The following is a 16,868-nucleotide window of genomic DNA, read 5'->3' on the forward strand; positions in this document are numbered from 1 at the left end:
GATAAATTTTAAACATAACTTTTTAGGGATATTATATGGACGATTTATTTATTTAGTTCATGTTTTTTTTTTATTATATATATATTATATATATATATATATATTTATGTGTGTTAATTAAAAAAAAAAAAAATGAGTTATTTAAATAAAAATATTTATATATATTATGTATATATTGTCTTAATGATTTATATATGATACGTGTAATTATATATTTGAGAGTACATATGTAATGTTTATATATTTATAAATTCATCGTATTTTTATTTATTATATATACGAAAACGTAATTTTTTTTGAATTAAAATAAAAGCATATATATAATATATATATATATATATATATAATATATATATGTGATAAATAATTTAATAAAAAAATAAATTAGTACATATATATATATATATATATATATATATATATATATATATCATAACTCTTATATGTAATATTTATAATATGAATAATCCTCACTTATTATTTATATAACAATTTCTTTTTCCTGTTCCTTTTAATTTTTTCATGTTACTTTATTTATTTATTTATTTATTTATTTATTTATTTATTTTATTTTATTCATTCATTTATTTATTCATTCATTTATTTATTCATTCATTTATTTATTCATTCATTCATTTAATTTTTTTTTTTTTTTTTTTTTTTTTTTTTTTTTTTTGTTCGATGGAAAATCGCAAAGTTTTGAGGATAGGGAAAAGTGTAGTACACGGTCGCACGGGTCCCTTGAGAGGAGACATGGAGGCTGAAGAACAAAAGGAGGTGAGAAAAAAAGAGGAGAGTAATAAAAAGGATATTATAAAAGAAAACAATTCTGATAATAAAAAGGATGAGCAATCAAAAGTAGAAACCCAGAATACTGAAGATATTTTAAATAAACATTATAATAAAGAGGATACAGAAAATAATAGTGGAAATATATTTGAACAATTATTACAAAGAGAATTAGCTAAAGGTACTTTAGGAGGTGGTGTTGTTGAAAAGAATACAAATAAACTAAAATTTCAAATTGAAGAAAATAATATTATGGATACTGCTGATGGAAATATAGATGAAGATATGGAAAAGTTATCAAAAATTAGTTTACAAGAAAGAATAAATAGTACCATAGTAAAATATCGTATGCATGCTTATAATGAAATATTGAAATGTTTTAATAATCAAGATAATGATAATCAAAAGAATTTTTTAATAGATAAGAAAATACATATTGTCAATAATTTTTTTAAAGATGAAGATAGTATATTTAAATACTTATCAGATAATAATTTAATATGCCAAATAAAAACTTCTGAAATTACTGAAGCTTATTTACATATTATAAAAGATATTTATTTTCATAATTACAAAAATGAATATAATAATGAAGAAGAATTAATTAATTCATTTGTTAATGAATATCGAAATAAATTACATAATATGTTTTTAAAAATATATATTTTATTGATCGAAAAAATATTAATTAATACAAAATCTTTTGATTTTGGTTGTAATATTATTATTAAAATTATAGAATATTGTTCATATGATAAAATTACACTTTCTATTATTACAACCATTTGTGAATATTTAAATTCAATTTTCTTAAAAGCTAACAAAAATGTTTCTAATATAAAAGGTGTAAAAATTAAAGTCATTGCCTCTATTCTTTTATTGTTTTATAAATTATTACATTCTTTTGGTCCTCACATAATTTGTGTTAAGACTATAAATAAATATTGTTTAAAATTTAATGAGATGATGGATAAAGCTGTAAAAACCAACTTCTATTCTCTATATATAGAAATACTAACCCAAGTAAATATACAAGAATTTCATAATTCTATCTTAAATGAGTTGAGTAGTCAACAAAGAAATTATATAAATAAAGAATTACAAAATAAACCAAAGCATACAGATAATACAACTAATGCAACCACTCTATATAAAGCAACATATATTTTAAAAACTAATGATCATAATAATTCTTACAATTTTATGAAAAATTTCAATGGTAATACATCTGCTGGGAACGGATTAGATAATCATATTGTTGAAGAATTTGATGTTTTCAAAGACATATGTACAAAACAATGGGAAAAGAGAGTTCTGGAAGGATGTATTGATAAAAATAATAGTACTAATAATACAAATAATAATAGTAATAGTAATAATAATAATAGTAGTAGTAGTAAATTATTAAGTAATGAAAATTTATTACCTTGGAAAATTAAAGTGGAAGCTATTAATTTATTATGTGATAAAATGAAATCAAAATATAATATTAAAAAAACAAATTATTTATCTACATTATTAAATATTATTTTAAAATTATTAAAAAGTGAATCAGCCTTACCGGTTGTTGTATCTACATTAAAATTGTTACATATACTTATTGAAAAGTTTGATAAAGACATTTATAATACTGTTAAAAACTTCTCTTTCATTTTATGTTCTAAATTAAAAGATTCCAATAAACAAGTTTCTAATGCATGTATGGAATGTTTAACTAAAGCTATTTCGGTCTATAATATCGATTTATTTCTTGATGATCTATCTAAAAATCTAAAAGATAAAAATAATAATACTAGGTTAGTAACCCTAGATTTCTTGTTGAAGACATTCCAATATATAGATAAGAAGAGTATATCCTCGCTCATAGACATAACAAAACATTTATTGAATGATACAGTCGCTAATATAAAAAATACTGCTTGTAAATTATATGCATTAATTATTTCATATTATGGTGAATCCGTGGATTCCTCCTTTTTTAATTCTATACCATCCAACAAAAAAAAGTCCATCTTATCCTTATGTGTAAAGAATGACAAATTGAATGATGCGAATGATGAAAATATTTCGAATGATGAAAATAATGCGAATGATGAAAATAATGTGAATCATATAAATCATGGATACAATGATGACCATTTAAATAGTCCTAAGAATCAATTTGAAGATTCTAGTGCAAAGAAAAAAAAAAATGTAGACAATATAAATAAAATGACAACACTTAAAGGAAATAATATGAAGCATACAAAAAATAATATTTCCGATGATGCTGAAGATATAATATCTGGAGGAAAGAAAAATATAAATACTGCACATAATAATAATATGAACAAATCATGTAATATCAATAATATAAATAATGTGGAATATTATTTACCAAAGGATATGATTAAAAATTTAGGATCTTCTAATATCCCTAATAAAATCGAAGGGTTACAAATGTTAAATATATGGATAAAGAATGAAAATAACATTATGATATTAAATTTTGAAGATTTAATTAATTTTATTAAAAAGAATTGTTACGAATTCAAAGGAAAAAATGTTGTATTGAATAATGCAATATATGACATTTTTTATGAATTTATAGATATAGCATATCAATATAATTTAAAAAATAATACTTCATTTTATAAAATGTTGAATATACTTATTAGTTTATATATTGAAAAGGTTACAGATAAAAAAGGAAATATGTTATGTAATAATTTTTTACATAAATGTTTTATGTATTTCGACAATAATATAATAATAGATTTATTTTTAAAAAATATCGATTCTAAGAATACAAAGAAATGTGAAGAATGTATTAAAATATTACAAAAAATTTTTATAAACAGAAATAAAAATTCCGGTGTGAATATAAAAAATTTAATTTATTTTTTAAAAAAATTTGTGGACTCTAAAAATTCAAATCTTAAAAAGTCATCAATTCTTATGTTACAAATATTATCTAAGAATTTTGGGGACAAGTATGTGCTTTCTCATTTAGAAGGAATATCTGAGAACATCAGGCATATGGTAAAATTAAAAGAGGACGTAGAGAAGTTTGTAAGTAAGCACGGGTTAAATTACTCAACATCTATCCTTTTAAAGGATATGGATAGGCAACACAATCACATAAATGATATGGCAACACGTAATATTAACATTAACCTTAACACCACCACAGACATGAACAATAATAATAATATTAATAGTAGTAATGTTAGAGATTGTGAAACGTTTAATAAATGCGATATTCACGAAGGTGATGGTAATAATATCACTATTAATAATCAAGGAAAAGATACTGAAATAGGGAGACACAAGGAAAAAGATACTGAAATAGGGAGACACAAGGAAAAAGATACTGAGACAGAGAGACACAGGGAAAAAGATACATTCATTAATAATACAAATGATATGAATAATAATATAAATCAACAAAATAAGAAAGACGAAGAAATGCTAGATATAATTATTAAAAAAAGAGATTTTTCTTTAGAAGGTGAAGAAAAAACAAATAAAAAAGGAACAGTGAAATCACCAATTAATAATTCTTCAAAATTGAATAATATACAAATTGATTATACAAATAATTATTTAAATTATAATAATACTAATATTTCTGATAATACTCCTATGGATATTTCTAAAGGGGTAAATAATATAAAAGAAAATAAACATGAAAAGAATTATAAAAATGATGAGGTGAAAAATTATGCACATAACGATGAAGAGGAAGAAGATGATGAAGAAGAAAAAATGATTCTCATAATTGATCATATAAAAAATTATATAAATCGTATAATTAGCGATAATAATAATAATAACAATGGAAATAACAATGGACATAACAATGGACATAATATTATTTCCAACAGTGTGTCAAATATTATAAATGTAATAGAAAAGATTGGAAAGTATTATATTAACCCAGAAAAATTGGATATATTAATTAATGATAATATATTAAACAAAATATATAACAACAATAAGAATAAATGCATACAATTATTATATGTTCTTATATTTTCTTTAAAGGAAAATACACATATATATGCAGATATATTATTTGAATTTATTGTTTCCATAATTGATGACATTGATATATCAGTTGAACAAATAGATAAGCTTTTAACATGTATGTGTCGGAATTTAGGTATTTCTAAATATATTAATCATATTAATACATATATATTAAATGAAAAATTCAATAACATGAATGATGACTACTCCAATCAAAATAATATGAATAGTAATAGTAATAGTTATAATAATTTTAATATAACAGATAGAAGTAAAGAAATAAAAAAAAATTATAAAAGAAACAAAATTTTAATAGTTATTAATAATATTAATACAAATCATATTTTATTATTAAATGAAAGTGTTATAAAAAAAAAAATACTTACATTTTATCTAGATCTTTTTTTTGATGATAATGAACAAATTAGAGAAAGGGCAAGTATTGTTCTAGATAATGTATATTCCAAATATGGACGTAATGTCTTTTTTTTCATATATGAAAAATTATCAGCACATAAAAAAGAATGCTTACAAGATATACTAAATCAAATGAAATTAAATAAAGATGATTTTTCTTTTTATAAAATTTTTTTATCAAATAATTCACAACTTAAAAGAATATCAATGAATGAAAGTAATTTAAGTGGAACTACACCAACCTTATCAAAAACAAAAAGTGTAAAAAGATTAAACTCATTCACTAAAAATAAAACTATGAATATTGATTTCCCAACAAATTATAAAATTAAAACAGATAAATTAAAATGGGACAAACATTTAGATCACAACCATTCCAATTATTTAATGAAAGAATTTAAGTCTTTTGCTACTAGCGAATTAATATCAACTATGTTTAGTGACAAACCACACATAATTAACAGGTAAAAATAAAATAAAATATATATATATATATATATATATATATATTTCATGATAAATAATATAATGTGTGTACCTTTTTCTTACATTAAAATGTATCTATTCCATTTTATTTTTTTTTTATTTTTTTTTTATTTTATTTTTTTTTTATTTTTTTTTTATTTTATTTTTTTTTTTTTTTTTTTTTTTATTTTTTTTTTATTTTAGGAGCTTATCATTTTTTAAGGATTATATTAGCAATAGTATAAATCAATCGACTATCTTTTCAAAATCCGGTTTCCTTGACTTATTATTAAAGTGGACATATTATACATTATATGGACATAAAAATAATAATGAAATTTTATCTGCTTCTATTAACTTAATCCGTATAATTTTAAAAACTATAGAAGATAATTACGTTTTCTTAAATGATCAAGAACTAGTTACCTTAGTAAATTTCCTTTTTGATAAAATTAATGCTTCAACAATTTGTGTAGACATAAGAAGTAAGTGTTATAAATAGTGTTGTGATATTGTCCCATAATATTTATATAATATGTATAATATGTGTAATATATATAATATATATGTATGTTTTTTGTTTTTTTTCATATCATGTTTATTTTTTTAAATTTAATGTAGATAAACTCAAAGAAATATTTCTCTGCCTTTGTTATATATCAAACCACAAGCTCTACTTTAACCTCCTTTTAAAAAGTCTCCCATCATGTGATCAAAGGTACTATTTTCACATTGAAATATTATATGTCATAATATATATATTAAAATATTATATTTTATATATGAACATATAATGTATATTTGCCAATTTTTTAATTTTTCATATAATAATATATATATATATATATATATATGTATTTTTTTTTTTGTTAGGAGGCTAAATGATTCTCTAGATATTATATTAAAATTAATAATTTTATATAAAGAGAAATGTATTAATATTGAAAAGGATATAATGAAAATACTTCAAGTATTTACTGTTCATAGCAAGAACAAAACTGTAACAATTTATTGTCTAAAAATTTTCGCAAACATTCAATCCTTTTACCCAAACTTTTACAAGTACTGCATTCATTTTCACATTAATATTTATCAAAGATTAATATGTACAAGTGTTATGCGTATGTATTCTTTTATTATATATACATAAATAAATAGACATATATGTATGTATTTATATATGTGCATATATTTATATTATATCCTTATAGGTGTATAGAAAATGATGAAATATCATTTTACTTAAAAAGCAAAGTTGATGAATTTATTGAAAAATGTCCGGATTTTAATGTTACCCTTCAGGATACAGAAAGTGAGTATTCAAAAAAAAAGGAAAAAAAAGAAAGTACTATAAAATAAAGTAAAACCTTATATAATATATATATATATATATATATATATATATATACATGGCATATATCATTTTCCTTATTTTTTTAGATGATGAAAATAATAGTTCCCGCAATAGCGATAATACAGAAGGTAATTAATAAAAAAATATAATATAATATAATAAATAACTATTATATTATATATATATATATATATATTTTTTTTTTTTTTATTTATTCATGTTTATATAAAATTACATATGTATATTAGTTTTAATATCATTATGCAATATTAAATGTAAAATATAAAAGATATAAAATAATATAGTAGTTGTTAAAATATATATATATATATATATAAGAATACAAATAGCAGTAGGAAGTAATTAATTTCGTATTAGTATGTATGTAGGCAAATGTGTTATTTAAAATTGTTTTTAAAATGTAATTATATACATTTTCAATATGTGTAATATATATATATATATATATATATATATATATATTTTTTTTTTTTTTTATTTTTTCTTCATAAGAATCTTAAAATGATTTTTTATATACATTTGATTTTTTTCCATATTTCATTGTCTTTATATTTTTGTATAACAATATGACATTATATTTAACGGTTTAATTTTTTTTTTTTTTTTTTTTTTATTTTATTATAATTTTTTTTTCCCCTGTACAACTACTGCTATTTGTATAATCTCATATATAATTTATATATATTAACTTGATTCTATATATTATACATATATATTATATATATGTTTTTTTTTTTTTTTTTTTTTTTTTTTTTTTTTTTTTTCTTATTATTGTGATATTTTTTTATATGACATGTTTATTATATTTATAAAATTTCCTTGTCTTTATTATTTATTTTATATATATTTAATTTATATTTTTATTTTCCCCTTGTCCTCTTGTATCCAATAATATATATAAACATTTTGTAGGTAATTCAAAGGATGTAGAAATCAACGAATTTGTTAATTATATTAAGAACAATGCAAACCAAAGAATGTCAATAAAAAAGGATGTGGAAGGTATGTTCCGTAAATTATAATATATATATGTATGTATGTATATATATATTTTTTTTTTTTATTTATTTATTATTTTAGACCACGTAAATGGGTTTAATAAGGATGTGGAAGAAATATTAGAAATAAAAAAAAAAATTCAAGAATTTGAAATTAATAAAACAAATGATGATTATATAAATAATCAAATATCTTATACAAGCATATCAAATGATTTGAATTTTGTTATGGACGGAAATAATTATTCTAAAACTAAAGAAATCAATAATATAATGGAATCAAACTTGAATGAAAAAATAAAAGGATTAAATAATTATAAAAATTCAATTATTTATTTTAGATTTGTTTACTTAACCTCTTTGTTGTATTCCAATGATATAGAGACTATATCGAAGGTAAAACAAAAATATATGCCTTTAAAAATGATTACATTTGTTATATATATATATATATATATATATATATATATATATATATATATGTGTGCTTTCTTCCTTGTTATATACTTGTATGTATGTTGAATGTGTTTATAACCTCTTAATTTATTCATATTATCTGAACATGTGCATATTTCTACCTGAACGTGTGCATATTTTTACCTGAACATGTTCATATTTTTACATGAACATATAAAATAAAAATGTTTGACTGCACAAACATATAATTTTTTTTAAAATTTTCCTTTTAGGTGTGTAATCTTATTGTTGATAACACTATATATGTAGGTAAGAAGAGCAACAGGGGTAATTTCCTTCTAAAGGAGAACGGCAATTATATATTTAAAAATTTGAATTTGTTTATTATTTTGTTGAAGGGAGCAAACTATGCGTTGAGATATTTATTTCGTGAGAATTTTGAGAGTGATTTGAATTCCACTTCAGTACATTTGAATGCTATATTGAGTACTCTTTTATTATTGGATATATTGATGAAAAAGAAGAGTTGTGTTGAGAAGCTTTCCTTTGATCATTTTTCGTTTTTTTTTATTAATGCAATAGTATGTTTGAGTATATATACAAAAGTAATTCATAAGCATAAGCATATATATCGTATAAAGGATGGAGAAATAGCTCGAAACTTGATAACGCGTATATTAAATAATTTATTGGGAAGAGAATTTTTAAGTAACCATACGAAATTATTAGAGTATGTGTGTAACGTCGGTTTTAATTTAGGATTTGATATAATTAATAATAATAATATATTATTGGATGAAATGGAATATGCGAATGAATTTTATATATCTATTAATACATATGTAAAAATATTGAATAAGATATATAAGAAGATCATAAATAGAATATTTGAAGAAAATACGACAGATAGTCGTTTTGTGTATAAAATATTGAATATATTATTTATGAACTTGAATAAGTATGATATGTATTTATGTAAAATGGAGACTGATAAAAATCGAAAGAGGAAAATGGATAGTGAACATGATGAAAACAGGAGTGATGGAAGGTTGGGTATAATAAATGGTATGATTGGTTCTAATCATAATATTAATAATAATAATGGTGGTAGTAGCAATAATAATAAAAAAATATGTAACGAAAAAAACAATAATAATAATAATAATAACAAAGAGAACGCCATTAACCTTAAAAATAGTAATAACTTTAATAACAGATTTAATCAGTTCAATCAAAAGAACACTAATAATAATATAAAAAGTGTTAGTATTAATCACAAAAAAAAAAAAAATAATAATGATAATAATAATAATAATAATAATAGTAGTAATCAAACAAATTTTTCTTTTAATCAAAACAATAATCCTGTTGAGCAGTACAATAGTTTTAATAATACTAATCGTAACAGCAATAGTTGTTATGGTTATAATGAAAATGAAGTAGTATGTAATAAATCGGATTACTCAATTTTTGATTGTCATGGTACATATTGGGAAAATTTAAATATTGAAGAGAATAACGCAGATGTTTTTGTAAAGAATAATTATGAAGAGATAGAAGTAGGTGTGGAAAGGAAAAATGTGATACGTGAATATAGTAAAGAAGAGATGGATAAAATCAATAAGAACAAAATGGATTTTATGAATACGTTTTTATTTTTTATTCAATTATTATTTTATGGTATAAAAAAAAATAATCCATTAATATTATTAGCATATATAAATCATGAATTAATAAGTAAATATCATGATAATTTAAAATATTATTTTAAAAAGATGGAAATATTATTAAATAAAGATTTAAGAGAAGATGTACCTAATATTAATTTTTCTAAATATTCTGAATTATATACATTACCATTTTCATTTGATAAATTTATAAATGAATATAATTATTTAAAAGAAAAAGAATCATCTACGTTTCAATCATATAATAGTGTATTAGAAGTACGTCAGCATTTTGATTCAGAGGTTATATATAATAATTTCGACTTATCTATTGATGACGTTATACAAAAAAAGAAAAACTTCCTAGACTCATTAAAAATGATTAATATAAATGAAATAACATTTAATGATAATAAATATGAGCATTTAAAAGAAACCATTTTACAATATATTAACGAATTAGAAAATAAACAATTATTTTGTGATATTAAAAATGCACAATATCTTTCGAATTATAACTTTATAAGTTCCATGTATACAAACAATGCAAAGTTGGGCGAAGAAATGGATAATACAAATAATGAAAAACAAAAACTATATACTCATATGAATAATGATAATACAAATAATATTAATCTAGATAGAAGACAAGAACAAATACCATTAAATGCACACATTTCCCCTATATATTATGAAGAAAAAAATAATATACAATTCATAAATAAAAAAAAAGAAACAAACACGAATAATATACAGAATAACGAAACTGTAGTGAACAATCATTTTTCAGAGAATTTTGTTGTGGATCAAAATAAAATGAAGATCAATGAAAAGGATTATGTGACACATAAAAATGTGGAAGAAAAAGTACGGGAGGAAAATTTCGTGCATGAAGAATTAAAAGAGCCCTTAATTAATGATAAACAAACGTTTGAATATTTTTGTGACACTGCTTATGACAAATTCTCCAAGGAGGAAACACAAGAATTAAGGAATATTATGACCGATGATAAAAAAGAAGAATTAGAAAATAAAAGCAAAATGTGTAAAAATATTACAACGAATGATGCTACACATATAAGCCATAGTATATATCTACGAAACTGTACTATGGAAAATATAGACATGAATAAAATGAACGATGAACATCTTTCAATAGGTAATATTACAAAATGGAGTATACCCGTGAAAGAGAACATATATATGGATACAAATAATTATACTAGAGAGGATGCACAAAATATAGAAAAGAATGTTCATTATAAAAAAACAAACGAACTGATTAACAATGATAAGAAAAATGATAATCTTATTGAGCAGAAAAAAAATAACTCCGATTTGGGATATCGAAAAGATGGTGCATTGGATAATTTTAATAAGGTGTTTTCATCATATAATAATAATAATAATAATGATGGTGTGACAAATCATAGGAATACTTTTGTGAATACAAATACCAATGTACACCTTGATGAAGAGACATGTAAAAAAATAGAAAATAAAGAATATAATAATGAGGAGCAAAAAGGTTTTAAGGATGATAATTTATATAAAGACTTATTTGAAAAAGAAGAAGAAAAAAATAAAGGAGATATAAATATTCACAATAAAATAAAAGAGAATGAAGAAAAATATATACCATCTTATAATTACAGTAAAGTGGATGATAAAATAGTAAATGTTGATCAGGACATTAAAAAGGAAACAAATATAAATACATGTATCTTAATAAATGATGATGATTATTATATTAGAAAAGAAAAAAAGAGTACACAAAATTTTGTACAAAATAATAGTAAAGATGAAATTATGGAAAAAGATAAAGATATGGATCTTTTAAAAAAAAAAAATAATATTAATATTAATAATATTAATAATAATAATAATAATATTAATAATAGGAATAATTCATCTTATAATAATTGTAATGAAAAGAAAAAAAGTAACGAATCAGCCAGTTCTGTTCTTAATAAGGAAATTACACGAAATGATAAAAATGGGAATATTATAAAAAATACTCATCAAACTTTTTTAAGAAGTAATAAAAGTAATGTACAAAATTTAATAAAAAAGTATGATAATCGTAGAGAATCTCCCAACGTTTCTCACAAAACGGCGAATAGTATAAAACCAAAAACGCACTTAGAAAATACAAAAATTGTTAATAAAGCTAACGATACATTTTTACAAGTTCAGGGTCAGAGAAATATAAGTAATACTAGCAACAGAAGTAATAATAATCATATTAACAACAGAAATAATATTAGTCACATTAATAACAGAAATAATATTAGTCATATTAATAACCGAAGCAATATTAGTCATATTAATAACCGAAGCAATATTAGTCATATTAACAACTGTCATTATAGTGATAGTAACGATACCTTTAAAACGATATTAAAGAATGCTTCTAATAATTCTTATCATAATATAAACAGTGAAAAGGAAAATATAAAAATCAAGGGAGATGAAAAAAGTACAAACCAAATGTTAGTTACAAAATCGAATATAGGAAGTGCTAATCTCGTATCGAATGTTTCACCTGAACCACTATCTGCTAATACAACAAAAAATAATAATACATATCTTCTTAATAAAAAGAATGACACATATATAGAAAAAAGTAAACACATATATGAACATAAAAATACCAATATAGTTTCTAGAAATAATAACCCTTCAGATAATTACATGCAGAATAAAGAATATGATAACAAAAGTAATGCAACATCTAACTATTCAACCAAAAGAAAAAATTGTATTGGTATTTCAAATCCATTAAAAAAAAGTATATAAAAATTTATATTATTCATGTTTTATCTTATAGTAATAGATCATATATATGACAATAATATTATATGAATATATATATGTGTATATGTGAATATGTATGTATGCAATTATGTATGTTTTATTATTTAGAAAAGTATGAACTATTTATTCGTATATTCCTATATGCACTTATCCCAATATATTATATATATATTATATATATATATATATATATATGTTCATTTTTCTTTTTTCTGTATAGAAAATACAAATAAGTAAAAAATGAATATTGTGTTGACGGGTGACCCTTCCAGAGAAATAGAAAAAACAGAAGAAACTAAAGAAAATGGAAAAGTAAGGAATGAAGGAATAATAAAAATGGTTTATATATTTAATGAAGACATATATATTTAAATTACCATAAGTATGTGGTACACTTTAAATGAAGATACATATATATATATATATATATATATATATATATATATTTTGTTCTAAATATATATGTATTTTATATATATGTTATATATATTTTTTTTTTTATTATTTATTATACATAATAAATATACTTGGTTTTTTTTTTTTTTTTTTTTTTTTTTTAAATTTTAAAAAAACTTTAAGCTAAATAAAATATATAATATAAATAGCTGTTTTTAGAATATCTCTTCAGTTTTAATAAAAAAGTAAAAAAAAAAAAAAATAATAAATTTATACATACTCATAATTTTTTAGAATTTATAAAAATAATCATTAAAAGGTAATAAGGTTTGTTTTGACAAAACATCTTCAAGCCATGAATCATTTAATATGGGTGTATTCAAATTAAATGATGGAAAGGATATTTTGGATTTAAAAATTTGTATAGATAAATAATTATTTCTTTGTATTATATGTATATTGTCAGTATTTATAAATGTAAAATATGTAAGGTGTGCATTTTCAATTAAAAATATAATATTCATGAAAATATTTTTATCCATATATTTTATATCGTTTATATCTAAATCATGCATATGTAAAATATCATTAATATCATCTTCTATAATTTGTCCTTCGAAATTTTCTGTACACAATCGAACATGTATACCTTGTTCTTTCAAACTTGAAATTCTATCTTCTGAATATCTACTTTCAACTGTATCTTGTATTATGTAAAGGTAGTACCCCCACAGGACGTGACTTTTAAGCTACATAAGGAAAAAAAAAAATATATAATATAATACACACATTAATATAATATATATATATATATATCAATATATATATATCAATATATTATATAAAAAAACCCATTATATACGTGTCAATCTATCCATTTTTGTATATATATATATATATATTTTTTTTTTTTTTTTTTTTTTTTTTTTTTTTTGCTATATTTCATTGTGAATCACCTGGAGAGGGTAAGGTAAGGTATACACATCATTTATTTTTTTTATGGCATGGGGGATTTCTTTATCTTTCAAAAATATAGAACCATATACATAAACTTGATATATCCAATAGAATGTAAATAATTTGGTTTGAATATCAAAATTTTTAGAAGGATATTTCTGATGTAAAATGTCTTTTAAATTATATAAATTGTTTATATCAATTTGTAGAATACCATTCGAAATATCATTATTTAACACTAATCCAATAATAAAAATTTTAATATATTCATATTTTCTTATTTCAATTTCACTTAGTGTAATTGCATCATTTATATTATTTCTATATTTAAAAATATATTTTATTTTATTAGATGTATGATGTTTTTCTTTATTTTTTAAAACATATAAAATAAGTTCACGTATCTCCTTTTCTTCTTCACTATAGGCGTTCGAATTGTTGTTATTAATAAAAACGAAGATACATATTATTATATCTTCATATTCGTTTTTTGCAACAAATGATTCGTTTACAATGATATGATTTTCTACAACATGTAAATTATTATTTTGTACATGTAAATTATTATTTTGTACATGTAAATTGTTATTTTGTACATGTAAATTATTATTTTGTACATGTAAATCATTATTTTGTTCATGTAAATCATTATTTTGTTCATGTAAATCATTATTTTGTTCATGTAAATTATTATTTTGTTCATGTAAATCATTATTTTGTTCATGTAAATTATTATTTTGTACATGTAAATTATTATTTTGTTCGTGTAAATTATTATTTTCTTCTTCAGTATTATTGTTCTGAAGTGTATGAATTGGTGTTCGTAAATTATTAAGAGTAGAATTATTGTGTCCTTTGTAATTCTTTTCATCATTATTATTATTTGGATTACTTTCATTACTATTGATAATGCTACTATTAGATACGTGGTTATTTTTATTTATGTCATCGACATTATTATTTACAACAGTTTTATTTGTTTCATTCAATAATGGAATATTAGAAGTTTCTCCTTGTGAATTCACATCCTTGTTATTTCGTACATCTATTTGCTGAGCAGGTATATTATCGGGAGAACCTTTTTTATAGTTCAAAATATTATTTAATGAGTTTTTAAAAAAGTTATTACATAACTTATCAACTGTATGTTCTTGTTCGATTGATTTTCTTTTATTTTTTTTTAATTTTTTTTCGTTTTTTTTTTTTAAAATTTGTGTTATAAACATATGAAAATAAGAAGGTTTAAATAAAGGGATATTTTTTATGTTATCCTGTTTTTTTGGTTTCATATAATTATTTAGATAATATATAAATATAAGAGATATGAAAGTATCAAAAAAAATTGAATTAAATATAATATTATTACAATTTGAATTCTTTTCATAAAAATCTAAAAGAAATAAAAGTCGATTTTCTTTTAATAATATTTTTGTAAAATTATCATTATGATCATTTACATCTTTTATAAGAATTGGAAGTTCTTTATCATCAATAATTCGACAATTATTTTTTAAATTGGATGTTACCATCTTATGTAAATTATTTGAATCGTAAATAATATAATTAGATGGAGACGAATTAAACGGATGACACACCACATGTGTATTATTATTATTAATATTATTATTATTAGTAGTAGTAGTCGTTGTTGTAGTAAACATATTATTGTTAATATGTTTATCACTTACTTTATCATTTATACTTTTTAACCCTTCCGTTTTATAAATACTTTTTTTTTCAAGGTAATTATCTCTATCAGCATTGTCATCATATAAAAGTAACATCATATCCTTCTTATCACTTGATATATTGTTCTCATGATAAGTTAATTGAAAAACGTTTTCATTAACATGATCTTGAGTAAATGCTTCTAAGTCTTTATATAATTTCCCATTAATTATAGTGTATTTATATACAGGTATCATGTTGTGTAAAAATTTATGTATATATGAAAAATTTGATTTAATATTACCTTCAAATTTTTTAAAATTTTCATAAAATTTATTTTCTGTAATATTAAGAAAATGCAAACATTTATTTTTTCTTTCATCATATTCTATAGTTATATAAAAATTTTTGATAATGTCATATATGCTCATTAAATGTAAAGCTTTTATGAAAAGAAAGAAATTATAAGGTAACATATTTCCTTGTATTATTATACTTTTATAATCAAAATTTTTATTTATATCTTTATGAATATTATCATCAAAATTTATATTATTTTTATGCATTTTAGAAAAGAAAAATACGAAATTACTTATTATATAATATATTTTTATATGTTCTTTTTTTTTATTGATATATTTTACAATACATCTATAAAATTTTTTTATATCACTATTAATTATTTCTAGTACATTTACTTCATAATTATAATTATTTGGTAAATTCATTTTCTTCATAAAATCATTCTTCATTTCATTATAAATATATTCATCTGAATCTATTTTTTTATTTAACATAGTAAATATTTTAGCATTCATATTAATATTTTCATTTATATCATTCTTATCATATTCATTCTTTATGTTTAAATAATTACAAATATCTTCATTT

The 16,868-nt window shown here is 20.5% G+C and overlaps 2 protein-coding genes across 2 annotated transcripts in view; one reads left to right on the top strand and one right to left on the bottom strand.

The window, feature by feature from the left end:
- Nucleotides 1–681: 681 nt before the first annotated feature.
- Nucleotides 682–13,193, top strand: PF3D7_1322200 (conserved Plasmodium protein, unknown function; the record flags this gene model as incomplete). The annotated part of the gene is made up of 10 exons (XM_024473223.1): nucleotides 682–5,681; nucleotides 5,887–6,167; nucleotides 6,304–6,400; nucleotides 6,556–6,744; nucleotides 6,894–6,994; nucleotides 7,123–7,164; nucleotides 7,970–8,059; nucleotides 8,138–8,451; nucleotides 8,745–12,930; nucleotides 13,177–13,193. 10 exons carry the CDS (start codon nucleotides 682–684, stop codon nucleotides 13,191–13,193), a joined length of 10,317 nt encoding a protein of 3,438 aa, XP_024328971.1.
- A 449-nt stretch (nucleotides 13,194–13,642) lies between these two features.
- PF3D7_1322300 (conserved Plasmodium protein, unknown function) overlaps nucleotides 13,643–16,868 on the bottom strand; it is a gene marked incomplete at both ends in the record, with an annotated part of 5,011 nt that continues 1,785 nt past the window's right edge. Inside the window, 2 exons of the mRNA XM_001349927.1 lie at nucleotides 13,643–14,101; nucleotides 14,309–16,868. The exon at nucleotides 14,309–16,868 is cut by the window's right edge and continues 1,232 nt beyond it. Coding sequence (XP_001349963.1) covers nucleotides 13,643–14,101; nucleotides 14,309–16,868 — 3,019 coding nt within the window. The remainder of the gene's footprint in view (nucleotides 14,102–14,308) is intronic.

Source organism: Plasmodium falciparum (assembly GCF_000002765.6).
Source record: "Plasmodium falciparum 3D7 genome assembly, chromosome: 13".
Classification (NCBI taxonomy): domain Eukaryota; phylum Apicomplexa; class Aconoidasida; order Haemosporida; family Plasmodiidae; genus Plasmodium; species Plasmodium falciparum.